This window comes from Oryza sativa, chromosome 2 (assembly GCF_034140825.1).
Source record: "Oryza sativa Japonica Group chromosome 2, ASM3414082v1".
Lineage (NCBI taxonomy): Eukaryota > Viridiplantae > Streptophyta > Magnoliopsida > Poales > Poaceae > Oryza > Oryza sativa.
Window position 1 is genome coordinate 25,435,176 of NC_089036.1, and position 11,720 is coordinate 25,446,895.

Genomic DNA, 11,720 nt, shown 5'->3' on the forward strand with positions numbered 1-11,720 from the left:
TATTAATCTATTTTTTTAATATTTTAAACTAATACTTAATTAATCTCGCTCTAATCGCTTGTTTTGTTTTATGTGTCAGGAGGATAGCCTAAAGAATGCATCGAGAGCATAGGCAGTGTTTAGTTCCCTACAAACTTCCAAAAATTCCATTACATCGAATGTTTGGACATATGCATAGAGCATTAAATATGGAAAAAAACAATTGCACAGTTTGCATGTAAATTGCGAGACAAATCTTTTGAGCCTAATTACACAATGATTTGACAATATGATGCTACTGTAAACATTTGCTAATGATGAATTAATTAGGCTTAATAAATTCGTCTCGCTAGTTTATAGGCATAATCTGTAATATGTTTTGTTATTAGTCTACGTTTAATACTTCAAAATGTGTGTCCATATCTTTACCTATTATTAAAAGTTTAAGATGTTTTTGCCGAAGATTTTCGTACTTCGTGCAATTCGATTCCCTCCAATACTCGAAACGGACAACTCCAGAGTTTGCTATATGGCTTGATTCCGAGATCGATACGATGCGATTTTGCTCTAATTCTTGGAAAAACGGAAAGAGAAGGAGATAAGGATCAAAACCCCTCAATCAATTTCGGATTATCTCCGTGGATGCGGACATATTTCACGGTGGGGCGGTGGTTTCTGGCGGTGTCGCGAAGCTGTGGAGTTGGCAGAGGTAGGAGACGACACTGTAGCATTGGGATCCACGCGACAGGGAGAAGAAAAGGGATGCTGATTAGACTTTGTGGTTGCTTGATGGGCCGGATGCACGTTTTCAGGCCGAGGTGAGGAGAAGTGAGGTTCACGGGCCGGCTCGGCTACGGGCTAAAGAAAAAATGGGCTCAAAATGGCCCAGGGAGAAATGAGGGCTTTCATTTAGATTTTCATTTAAATAAATGCTAAAATAATGTTTGTATTATTAAAATTAGCAATGGAGCTCTAAAAATACCGAAAAAATTTCACATAGTGTAATTAATCATGGAAAATTTAATAAAAATTAAATCCATCCATAGTTTATTTGGAAAATTTTATTTCCCACATTAACCTTGATTTTTATGAGCCTTTCTTTCCTTCAACATCGTATACATGTATAGTTGCGATTTTATATTTTAATTAATTATATAATGTAAATATTTCTCAACCTTTTCTTAAATTTCTCATGTTTTTTTCTGGTTGCAACGCATGGGTATTTTTTTAATTAATTATAAAAATTTTAACGCACGAACTAACACACGGCCATAAAGTACACGAACACGCGATGCTACAGTAGAACATGCCTCTGCTAGCTCCAAACAGGTTTCATGAAAAAGAGGCTTGTAGCCGTGTCAGGCCCGCGCTGACAGAATTACGTGATCTGCTCCAAAAGATTTTCTTGGGACTTTGATTCACAAAAGGACAGGGACATCCTAGTGGTAGTACGAAAGGTGGGTAACAAGACGCTATCCGTCTCGAAACAAAACAACTATGTAGATGAATCTGACTAAGGGGGTGTTATTCATGGTAAAATTTTGGCATGTCATATTGGGGTTTTTTTAGTGTTTATACACCAATAAAAAAACTAAGTGTCATATTTGGTTTTTTAGTGTTCAGGCACTAATAAAAAAACTAAGGCACCAAAAACTAATTATAGAATCTATCAGTAAATCGCGACACAAATTTATTAAGCATAATTAATGCGTCATTAGCAAGTTTAATGTAGCACCATATTGTCAAATCATGAAGCAATTAGGCTTAAAAGATGTCGCAATCTGTGCAATTAGTTATTGTTTAGCCTATGTTTAATACTTCATGCATGTATTTAAACGTTCGATGTGACAGGGTGTATAATTTTAGGGTGTGATCTAAACACCCCATAAGCATGTTTCCAGAGTAATCCTCAATGTTGTTTTTTTTTCGGAGGAAGTACTTTAATATCATTGAGGAAGTAAATAGTAGATGAGTTAGTAACTATATCCATCGATAGCACTACTACCTAGTGGCAACAAGCCCTGAAAAAATATTAAACTCTTCTCTATCTCACCCATTTTTTAAAAAACATAGTACAAACACAGGCATCCACAATACGTGTACAGTCACCACTATAAACACACACTCATACTCTACCCTTATGAGCACATCCGAAAGACTGGATCGTCATTTCTCTATATGTAGACTTTAGTTTACTATCTACACATTGTGTAAGATAGAAATAATTATAACCCGGTTCAATGTATGCTTATTTAAGTGGGTAAGTACTTATTTTTAATTCTCACAATAGATAGATACCACATATGTACCAAAAATATAGCTATTTGTAGCATAATAACTTGTCAAAAAAAAGTTATTTCTCTACCACCCCTCATCTCAATCAATCACAATTTCATATATATTTAATTTCTCATACAATAGTACTTTCTTTTCTCGACCAATTGCAACCTACCAGCTACCACCAATCATTTTTACCTACCTTTTTAATAACCGTGCTAATATTTGCTTATTGCTTCTTTCAGATAGCATGTTAGTTTTAGATGATACTTCTACCCATCTTACAACCTGCCCTCACAGCGATGAACCAAATATTAAGAATTCTTACCGCCTATTTTAGGCACATTGTGGATGCTTTTAATCTCCTTTAATACTACTTCATCCTCCCCTGCCCGTTTGTCCCAAAATAGGCTTTTTTAAATAATTATCGTATTGGAGTTTACGAGGATAGTAGACAATACATTGAAATTAGATAAAGTTCGGAACAATTGCATTGGAGTTCGATACTAAAGGTATTATAATCTTTTTATATATATTGATACGTGTGTGAGTACTACTACACCTAGTAATAATATTAATAATGTATACTTTTGTCTTACTCCTTCCATCCCATATTATAAATGATTTTGGATGGGTGTAAGATAGCATAGTACTCATGAATTTAGACAACAAACGATGTAACATATCCTATCACTACGAATCTAGATAGGCTCCCTGTCCAGATTCATAGTATCTGGATACGCCGTATCCACCTAAAATTTCTTATATAATACGGCACAATTGGCGTATTAACTATCATAGTTTGAACACCATATTCTTGGTGGCAATATAGGCTGTATTTAGATTAAAAGTTTGGATCCAAACTTCAGTCCTTTTTCTGTTAGGAAACGATAGGCGAACAAACGATAAAGAACAATAGATCAATCACAAAAGACACGAGATTTAACGTGGAAAACCCTCCCAAAATAGGAGAGAAAAAACCACGGGCGCCAGCCAGCAAAATATCTTCACTATATCTGAGGTGAGGTTACATCGCCGCACGGCGGCTTACAATAGGTATATATATAGTGGAATCCTAAAAGGGATGATGATCCGTACCGCGGGGGCTCCGCCCCCGCACCCCCGGGCGTCCCCAGGCGCACAGCCCAATGGGCCAGCTTCAGCCTTCGCTCCACTACGGCAGAAGCTGGCCTTTATTAAGTGCAAATGGGATCACAACTCAATATTTTCATCACATCAACCTGTCATACACACACAACTTTTCAGTCACATCATCTTTAATTTTAACCAAAATCCAAACTTTGCGCTGAACTAAATACAACCATAATGGTACCTCTAGGACCAAATGTGTTTGAACATGGGACATTCCGCTGACTCCTTCTAATGGACGATCAGATCATCATCAATGTGAGGGGTGTCGAATTGATGGACCCACACTTGACGGAGATCACTGCTCTCTTTAAAAATGGTATAGACAGTCAATGGTTTCCGCACACTAGAGACGCCGTTTGAAGCCTTCATTAGCAACAGAAACCTTTGTCACGTCTCGCATTGTGACCTGGCACTTTCGCTCTGCCGCTTGGCAGCAAGCGCGCTGTACTGCTGGCCAGCGCTTCGGCGACCCCCTGCTCATGCCCACGGCTCCAGCCTCCAGCAGCCACCGCTGCCACGCGCCCACGCCCCCGCCCACGCGACGAAGGGGCATGAGCGTGGGGCCCCCACCCACCCCCACCCAGCAGTGACCCAGGGGAGAGAGGGGCAATCCCGTAACTTCGCCTCGACATGACCCGTCACACTATAAATCCGACCCCCTTTCTCGGTCCCGTCTCTCCACACCCACGCCCACACACGCAAACACAGAACACACCACCCCGCGCCGCATCGATCGCTCCCACGACCGACGCGAGCCGCAGCGGCGGCGGAAGCGGTCGGGACCGACGCGGACCCGTCGATCTCCTCGCGAGCGCGAACCCTCGCCGGAGCCCCTTCCCCGCCGGCGGACTCCCCCGCGTTCTCTCTCTCTCTCTCTCCTCGCGCCAGGGGAGCGGAGTGAGGCCTAGCTAAGCTCCGGTTCGTAGGTGAGTGGGGGGTAACACACTCTTCGCCTTTCCTTCCTGTGGTGGTGCAATTTATGGATTGATTTTTTTTTTGTGTGTGTGTGGATTTATCCTTTCCCCCCGCTTTACTCTCACTTGCTTTCCGTTTGAGTAGCGAAGGAGCAAGCGCTTGAGAGAGGGGAAGAATCGCGTGCTTTTCTCGGCGTTGTTGCGGGGGCTGGGGTTTGGAAGGTGGTCGGGTTGGGTCGGGTTTAGATGAGGTTTTATGGGATCGGTCTACTACTCGCGGGTCGCGGTGGTGTGACTTGTGCTTTTAGCCCATCAAGAAAGCCGTTCTTTTTTTTTTCTTTTTTTCGTTGGCGTGATGAAGAAACGTTCGCGTTCTTTAAAAACAAAAGATCGATCGGGAGTGAAGTTTCTTTGAATGTGCAAGATTGAAGATTGGTTCATGTAGTCAATCCGAAAATCGGTAGCCTGGTGGGTGAGAATCTAACTCTGGTCTTACACCAGATGACCAGGGGTAGTAGGGTGCCATATCAATAATTTTAGCTATGCCCATATCAATAACTTTAGCTATGCCTGATTATTAGGATCTTCAATGCTGGTAAAGTTAAGTACTTATGTGCGTTTTTCTTGACATAATACTTGTGTGTGTTTATTACTGTATCTACTCTTCATTATTTCAGTAATAGATTCTTTTACAATTGACAATATTGTTTGGTTGTTAACCAACGCAACCAGGGAGGTGGCTCATGGTTATGGTTAGTACTTAGTACAGTAGTAGTATCTAATGGAATTAGACAATATATTTCCTTATTTTGTGGATACAGTAGTAGTCTACTACTATTCTCTCTATGAGAGAATCCATTATATGCCACTGAAAATTGGTCTGATCCCTTATATGCCATTGAAAATTGGCTCTTCCTTTATATACCATTGATCGAAATTTGCACACTCTCTCATGCCACTCCCGTCAATTGACCGTGTGTTGACCGTTAATTCTCAAGGAAAAAAGACGTATTTACCATTCTGAGTATAGGGCATGCCTAACAATTCAGAGAGGGCAAATATGTCTTTTTTACTTGAGAGTTAACGGTCAACACACGGTCAACTGACGGTAGTGACATGAGAGGGTGCGCAAATTTGGACCAATGGCATATAAGGGAAGAGCCAATTTTGAGTGGCATATAAGGGATCATACCAATTTTCAGTGGCATATAAGGGATTATCTCTCTATCTAATGACTTGCGTCAAAAAAATTCTATCTAATGACTGGACAACAGAAAGTACGAGCGAATGCTGGTATGCACGCCAGACATATTGTGTGAACTGAGAGAGTATATTGAGAGTTTGAGGTAGCTATACAGATTATAATGCTTATTAGCATGGTTACTACGCTTATGGATGCCTATAGTAGTGTAATTGCTCTGGAAGTTGTCAATATTTTCTTCTGATGGAAATAGAAGTTGCCACTCACCATCTCCCCCAATCTATTATATTATTAAGAGAAGGATAAAGGGAGCCACCACATTTTCTCTGAAGGCATAGAGATTATCACGTTAATCAGGGAAAAGGAGAGATCTATGCCAATGATTTGGTAGGTCCAGGTTAACCGTGCTGATTAATTGATGTAGTTATATACAATTTTACAAATTTTTTTAGATAATGGGCAGTGCCCGGCCTCTGCATCCGGAAGTGGATGCACACGGCCAAGTTATATACAAAATAGAACTGTATTCATATAAATAGAAGCAGGAGTTGTGCATCAAACACTTCTACTTTCAATTAAACTTTAACCTAGCTCTGCGCAAATTGCAAGATTGTGCGGGAAATTCGTCTTTTGTTTCTCTTGTTAAAGATACTGTTGCCATTCTCAGCCCTTTTCCTTTTTTGGTAATATGTACTTATTTCACACTTCAGCGCTTTAGCTCATCATGATATTTGATGTAAATGTGATTTGTTCATTCCATGACTTCTCTACCGAGCTCAATCCTCTTGGTTTCATGCTCTTCATGGTACTCCCTCCATTAACATTTGATCAGCATATAATTTAAAACAAAACATTCATATTTGATCAACACATAAGCTTGGTATTCCTTCGGTGAACATGATGGCTTAATTGCTTTTAAAGTTTACATTGAAATTTGATTTCTTTCGCATGCACACTTGGCTCCGCATAGGCTGAGGTCAATCAATTCAATATAAAATTGCAGCTGCTTGGTCTCTTTGATTTGCATGCAACGCTTTTGGTTTGCATGCAGGCATGTTGATGCAGCAGTAAATGGACACCTTGGTCTTGCTGCCAAGAGCTAATACATTGATCAAATGTGAACCGAGGTTGTATCAATTAACTGGATTTACATGGTAGAAATAAACACATATTTTTCTACATAGGACATTGTAGTGGTGTAATGTAAAAATAGTTTTCTGCTTCAGCTTGCTCTGCCCTTTTGCCATTTTAGTTTTCTTAAATTTCTTTTGGTTCTAGTCCCCTGTTGTTATCAGGTGATTCCATTAGGCTCTAATGAGCTTTTACTAAATAGATTCTAATGATCTAGGAGATGTTTGGTTAAGAAGTTAAAAGCTACATTTTTGGTGTTTAAATAGTAGATAGTTCGTTTCATGATTAACAGAAATATGGGATATTATTTGCTGTGGTTAACCATTGTTGACTATCAAACATTCAAACCTTACAATCTGTTATCCACACCACACAGCACTAGTTTGGTCCTGTTAGAAGGGCATGCTGTTTGTTGTTGCTTTGTTTCTATGGGAAATTACCCTTGGCCACAAATTAAGAAGATGTTTGGTCCTGTTAGATGGCTTCAGCTTTGAGCTCTGGAAGTCTGGACCTTCGAGTGGTGGATGCATAGTAGTACAACCAGTTAAAACAACTGTAGCCTAAAAGTTTTCTAAATTGATTGAAGAAATTATTGTGGAACATCTTCATTACTGAATACATTAAGTACCATGCTTAAAAATCCTGTGCCATAAAGCTTTAGCAGAGAAACCGAAGGTATTTCTAGCTCCTTCAACTGGCCCAGTACAGGAATTCCTATAACTTATGTGTGTTTTAATTTTTAAATTAATTTGTATATTCTTCGTTTCGTGATAAGAGTTGTGCTTTTATTAACGTATGGTTCTGAAGTTTGTCTTCCTACCCTTTGGTAGGTTTTCTTGTGGTTTGTATCTGTGTGTGGCACAATTAAGGTCCAGCTTATTGGTGCCTAGATTTGGAAGTGAAGCACACAATTAATTCGACTGAAGTGAGGTCCTAACTTTTTCCATCTTTGAGCCAGAAGTTTCAATGAGTCGTCTTCATGGCAATGACATAGGATATCCAGTTCAGTCACCCTACTGGTTTTAGTAGATATATTATGGGATACTGTTGATACTCGCGAGGAATCATCTGAATGTAAAAAACTTGAGATGGAAAAGGGAAGTGAGGAATATATATCGTTTTATGACTCTGAACTAGAAGAAGGTGAGTTCAGGGAGTGTAGAGCATTTGAGGATCAAACTGTTAAAGTGAGGCAGTTGGCATTGCATGGAACATGTTCTGGGGAATACAGTCGAAGTTATTCATCACATGTCAACAGTAGATCAAATAAAAGGCACAAACAGAAGGAGCATGACTATTATAAATATTCCGATTATCTACAAGTCTTGAAAAAGATTGAAAAAGTCAGCTCAAGAAGATTTGATAAACTATTGGTATGGCACAACGAAGACCGTGAGGAATTCAATGTTGTGCGCAAAAGTCAAGAGTTTGAGTTCTTCCAAGAACATCTACGCTCTTATGAAGTCCAGTACACACGAGTTATACCAACAATAAAACGTTGCAGGATGAAGCTACCAAAGTTACTATTCTCTGTTTTGCACAAGACTTTTCATAAACATTTCCAATCCCAGCTGATAGAATTTGTGAAACGACAAATAAAAGATAGAGACAAGGATAAGAGAGTAAGAAACCGCTGGATATTTGAGGCTGAAGCTGGTTACCTTAAGACAGATTTTGACATGATTCCCTTGTCATATTCTGGGCTTAAGATAGAGAAATTGAAATGCTCTTCGACTGACTATTTAAATGGTGATGCACAGCTCAACTACTTTAACATGGAATGTCTATCTACTGAAATTGAAGCTATTGCTTCTTCAAGTACAAAATCAGAAGAGACCTGTGCAGGCAAGAGAAGCGACACTTCTGAGCCCATTCTAGACAATTCAGAAGTTCTGCTTGAAATCAATGTATCTACCAAGGATGGGGCTTCAGTTGGTGCAGCTGAAGAAGTTTTCACCTGTGAAAGGTCTTCACAGTCCACCTGTGGGCCGACTACAATGGTATTTGGTCAAAATAATGGGAGACAAATTGACTTCCCAGTAGCAGCACAAAGTAATGTGGGGGATGCAGAGTTATCCTATGCCTCTCAATCTCACATTAGTGCAGCATCAGCACATGCTAATGTTGTGGCTGCTGATTCAGAAAATGCAAACCTGCTTTCCAGAGCAAAGGGAAGATGTCCAAGTTCAACCTATAATGTTTCGCTAGGTTCCTGCTCTGGGTCTCAGAGAAAACTCCCATTTGAGTCTGCCTCGAGCCCGTGCGAAACTGCATTGCTTCACAAGGTTAATCTAATTCTAATTTTATTGGCTCGTTTTGACAAATAAATTTTATGATGTGGTTCGGGGCCTCTTACAAACTAACCTATGACACTTCATAATCTGAAATCCTTTCACATTGCTTATCTGCAGGAAGCCCCATGTGCAGATCACCAGATATCCTTGAACACTGTTTCTCCGCAGGAAGCTCCCTGCGCAAATCACCAAATATCCTTGGACACTGTTTCTCCGCAGGAAGCTCCATCTGCAAGTCCGCCTTCAACTAATGTGATTCAGATGGAACAATCTGAGGACATTAGTAATGTGATTCGGGTGGAACAGTCTGAGGACATTAGAAGTGAGGAAGCGCCTAATGGTCAAGCTTCCTCCTTTGCCCAAGTTACCGAGCAGCCTAACATGCAAGCAAATACATCAACTTGCCAGGCTGTTACTCATCAACCACCTGATGGGAGTATTCATTCGGTTAGAACTGAGTTTATCAACCCTCGAGCATCAAATATTGAGTCATATTCAGTCAACCAGATTCTAACAAGATCCATCTTTGAGCAACGCCCTAATGAAGCTGGGTTTCAATCAGATCCCGTTGCTGTTGAGTTGAGTCGGTTACAGATGTTACGTTGTCTGATGACCAAGAGACATGAAGAGAAGGTTCCTTTCTTGATCCCTTCTTTTTTTTATTCAATTGCAAATAGCATGTGCACATTTCTTGCATCTTAATAGTCTTGCTCATCTAATCAGCGTCTTCTCATGAATTTGATCAGCGGCAACAAATTATTTTGGCACGTGAAATAGAGATGGCTGAAACTAAAAGGAAGTATGATGAGCTGATCCATAAATTGGAGATGGAAACATCACAGAGAAAGAAAGGAATTCAAATACTTGCTGACAAAGTCTATAAACGACAAACGTTGGCTGAGGGATTCCAGACTATGTTTGTTTCACACGGATCAAGAGGTACATATGTTTAATGCACCGTAAGATTAATTGATATAATAAATAGCTTGGTATAATTGCTCCAAACCTGGTAACATGTCTCTATTTCAATCCGTACGCATCTCTACTGTCATCCTTTAGAATACATATAAGCTGGCAGTGTCATCTTTTGGCACCGGTCAGTAAAAATACTTTCTTAAAAGAAATTTGCACACTTTTATTCAGGCGTTGTGTTTATTCAATATTCATAGAATTGTTTGCCGTAGTATCCTGATTCTACAAATATCTCACACTATCTCCACTAACCAGCAGCACTAACAAACTATAATAATACCACGATCTTGCTGTAAAAGTATTTTTTTAACATTCTGCACTTATAATTTACTCTATGAAGATGTAAAGAATTCGGAAACTGCAAATAATATTAAAGTAAGATTATGGTGTGTTTCTCACAGTAGACCGAATTTCCAGTTTGCACGTCTTTGCAGTTCTAGTGAGTAACATTTCCCTTTTTAGACCTAGTGACTTATTTTGGAGCTGGAGCTATAATAGTACATTTTAGTTATACAAGTAAACATTCCATAGACTAATGTTTTGCTATTACTTGATTTGTTCAATAGCATATCAATCCAACCTGTTGCCTGTAATCTCATTTTTGATGTGTTCATGCTATGAATCATGTGCAGCCAGGAGAAGCATGCAGCCTAATCGATCATCAGGTCAGCAGGCTTTGCAGATTCCTGCATCCGTTTCAGCCCCGGCATCAGCAGTCATGTGTCAACCATCGCAACAGGATGCGCAGTCATCCATGGGCAGTTCACCGCGACACCCTTTTGTGACAATAAATCACCATAGCATGGACTATTTGGGCAGATCTGCTACTCCCTTGGCTCACAGTCGAGGTGCTGGCATGGGCTCTGGGATTGCGTACCATGCACCAGAATCCCATCTCCATTCTGTTGTAAATCCATTGCCAGCATCAGGTCTCCAACTTGGGATCGCGAGCTTGGAACAATAGCTGGGGCTTTTGATTCTTCTTCGAAGCTTTCGGGCATGCAGCCCGTAAGGTTACATACAGTGTAACCGTATGTGTTTCTATGATGACTTTAACTTCTGAGTTTTGCTTAGTGAGAAATAGATCCTACTTAGAATCCGATCAGGCCGTATACTTCTCTAGCTGGGAGATTAATCTGTTAGTTTATGTTTCGCTTTCTGCATCCTTCAAGTTCAGTAGCAACAGTTTGACTGAGACTGGAGCTGTCACAGGTGGCAGACATGTGGTACACCCAAAATCCTGAAACCAGCCTGCATCTGAAGTGCTTGGCCGTCCTTTTCTCGTCTTTGGTCCTGAGCCTGCGTTATTTCTCCCTACGTTGGTCCTGCACAGAATGCATTTACAGTCATGGATCCCATGTCAATTTCTCATGGACCATGCGCAGATATTCATGAGGCCCAGGCTCATTGGAGTACTACTCTCGTAGTCTCATCAGAATGGTCCTGCTCAGTGTCATGGGGAAGGATAACCGAAGTGATGGTTGAATGTCTTCACTCGTGCAAATACCTATGAGGCCAAGCATCGGTGGTGTCTGGTCATCTGGTGTGGTACTGTGGTGTGAATTGTCTGCACTGCATCTCAATTCTGAATTGTGATACTGTAGTCGCGTACCCATTGGGATGGTCATAGTTGTACTCATCATGGTAATATGGGAGGATTGGTGGTACAATGGTGAAATCGTAAGTACTCCGTCCTAAAAAAAATCAACCTAATATTAGGATGTGACACATTCTAATACAACGAATCTAGACATACATTCTCACGTCGTAGTACGAGGTTGAGTTTTTTTTTTGGGACGA

At 40.3% G+C, this 11,720-nt stretch overlaps 1 protein-coding gene across 2 annotated transcripts; it reads left to right on the forward strand.

The window, feature by feature from the left end:
• The first annotated feature begins 4,088 nt into the window (after positions 1 to 4,088).
• Positions 4,089 to 11,196, forward strand: LOC9266596 (uncharacterized). 2 transcript variants are annotated; one of them, XM_015768361.3, is made up of 6 exons: positions 4,089 to 4,334; positions 6,575 to 6,650; positions 7,485 to 8,939; positions 9,066 to 9,581; positions 9,695 to 9,887; positions 10,553 to 11,196. In XM_015768361.3, exons 3-6 carry the CDS (start codon positions 7,743 to 7,745, stop codon positions 10,882 to 10,884), a joined length of 2,238 nt encoding a protein of 745 aa, XP_015623847.1. In that variant the 5' UTR covers positions 4,089 to 4,334; positions 6,575 to 6,650; positions 7,485 to 7,742; the 3' UTR covers positions 10,885 to 11,196. The 2 variants fall into 2 exon arrangements, with proteins under 2 accessions (XP_015623847.1, XP_015623849.1); XM_015768363.3 differs by lacking the exon at positions 6,575 to 6,650.
• The last annotated feature ends 524 nt before the right edge of the window (positions 11,197 to 11,720 follow it).

What these genes read in the sequence shown, in the direction of transcription:
- LOC9266596 (XM_015768361.3), top strand. Translation starts at nt 7,743, where the DNA reads ATGGAAAAGGGAAGTGAGGAATATATATCGTTTTATGACTCTGAACTA. An exon ending in CCAAGAGACATGAAGAGAAG is followed by an intron (nt 9,582 to 9,694) that starts GTTCCTTTCTTG and finishes GAATTTGATCAG; the next exon opens with CGGCAACAAATTATTTTGGC. An exon ending in TGTTTCACACGGATCAAGAG is followed by an intron (nt 9,888 to 10,552) that starts GTACATATGTTT and finishes AATCATGTGCAG; the next exon opens with CCAGGAGAAGCATGCAGCCT.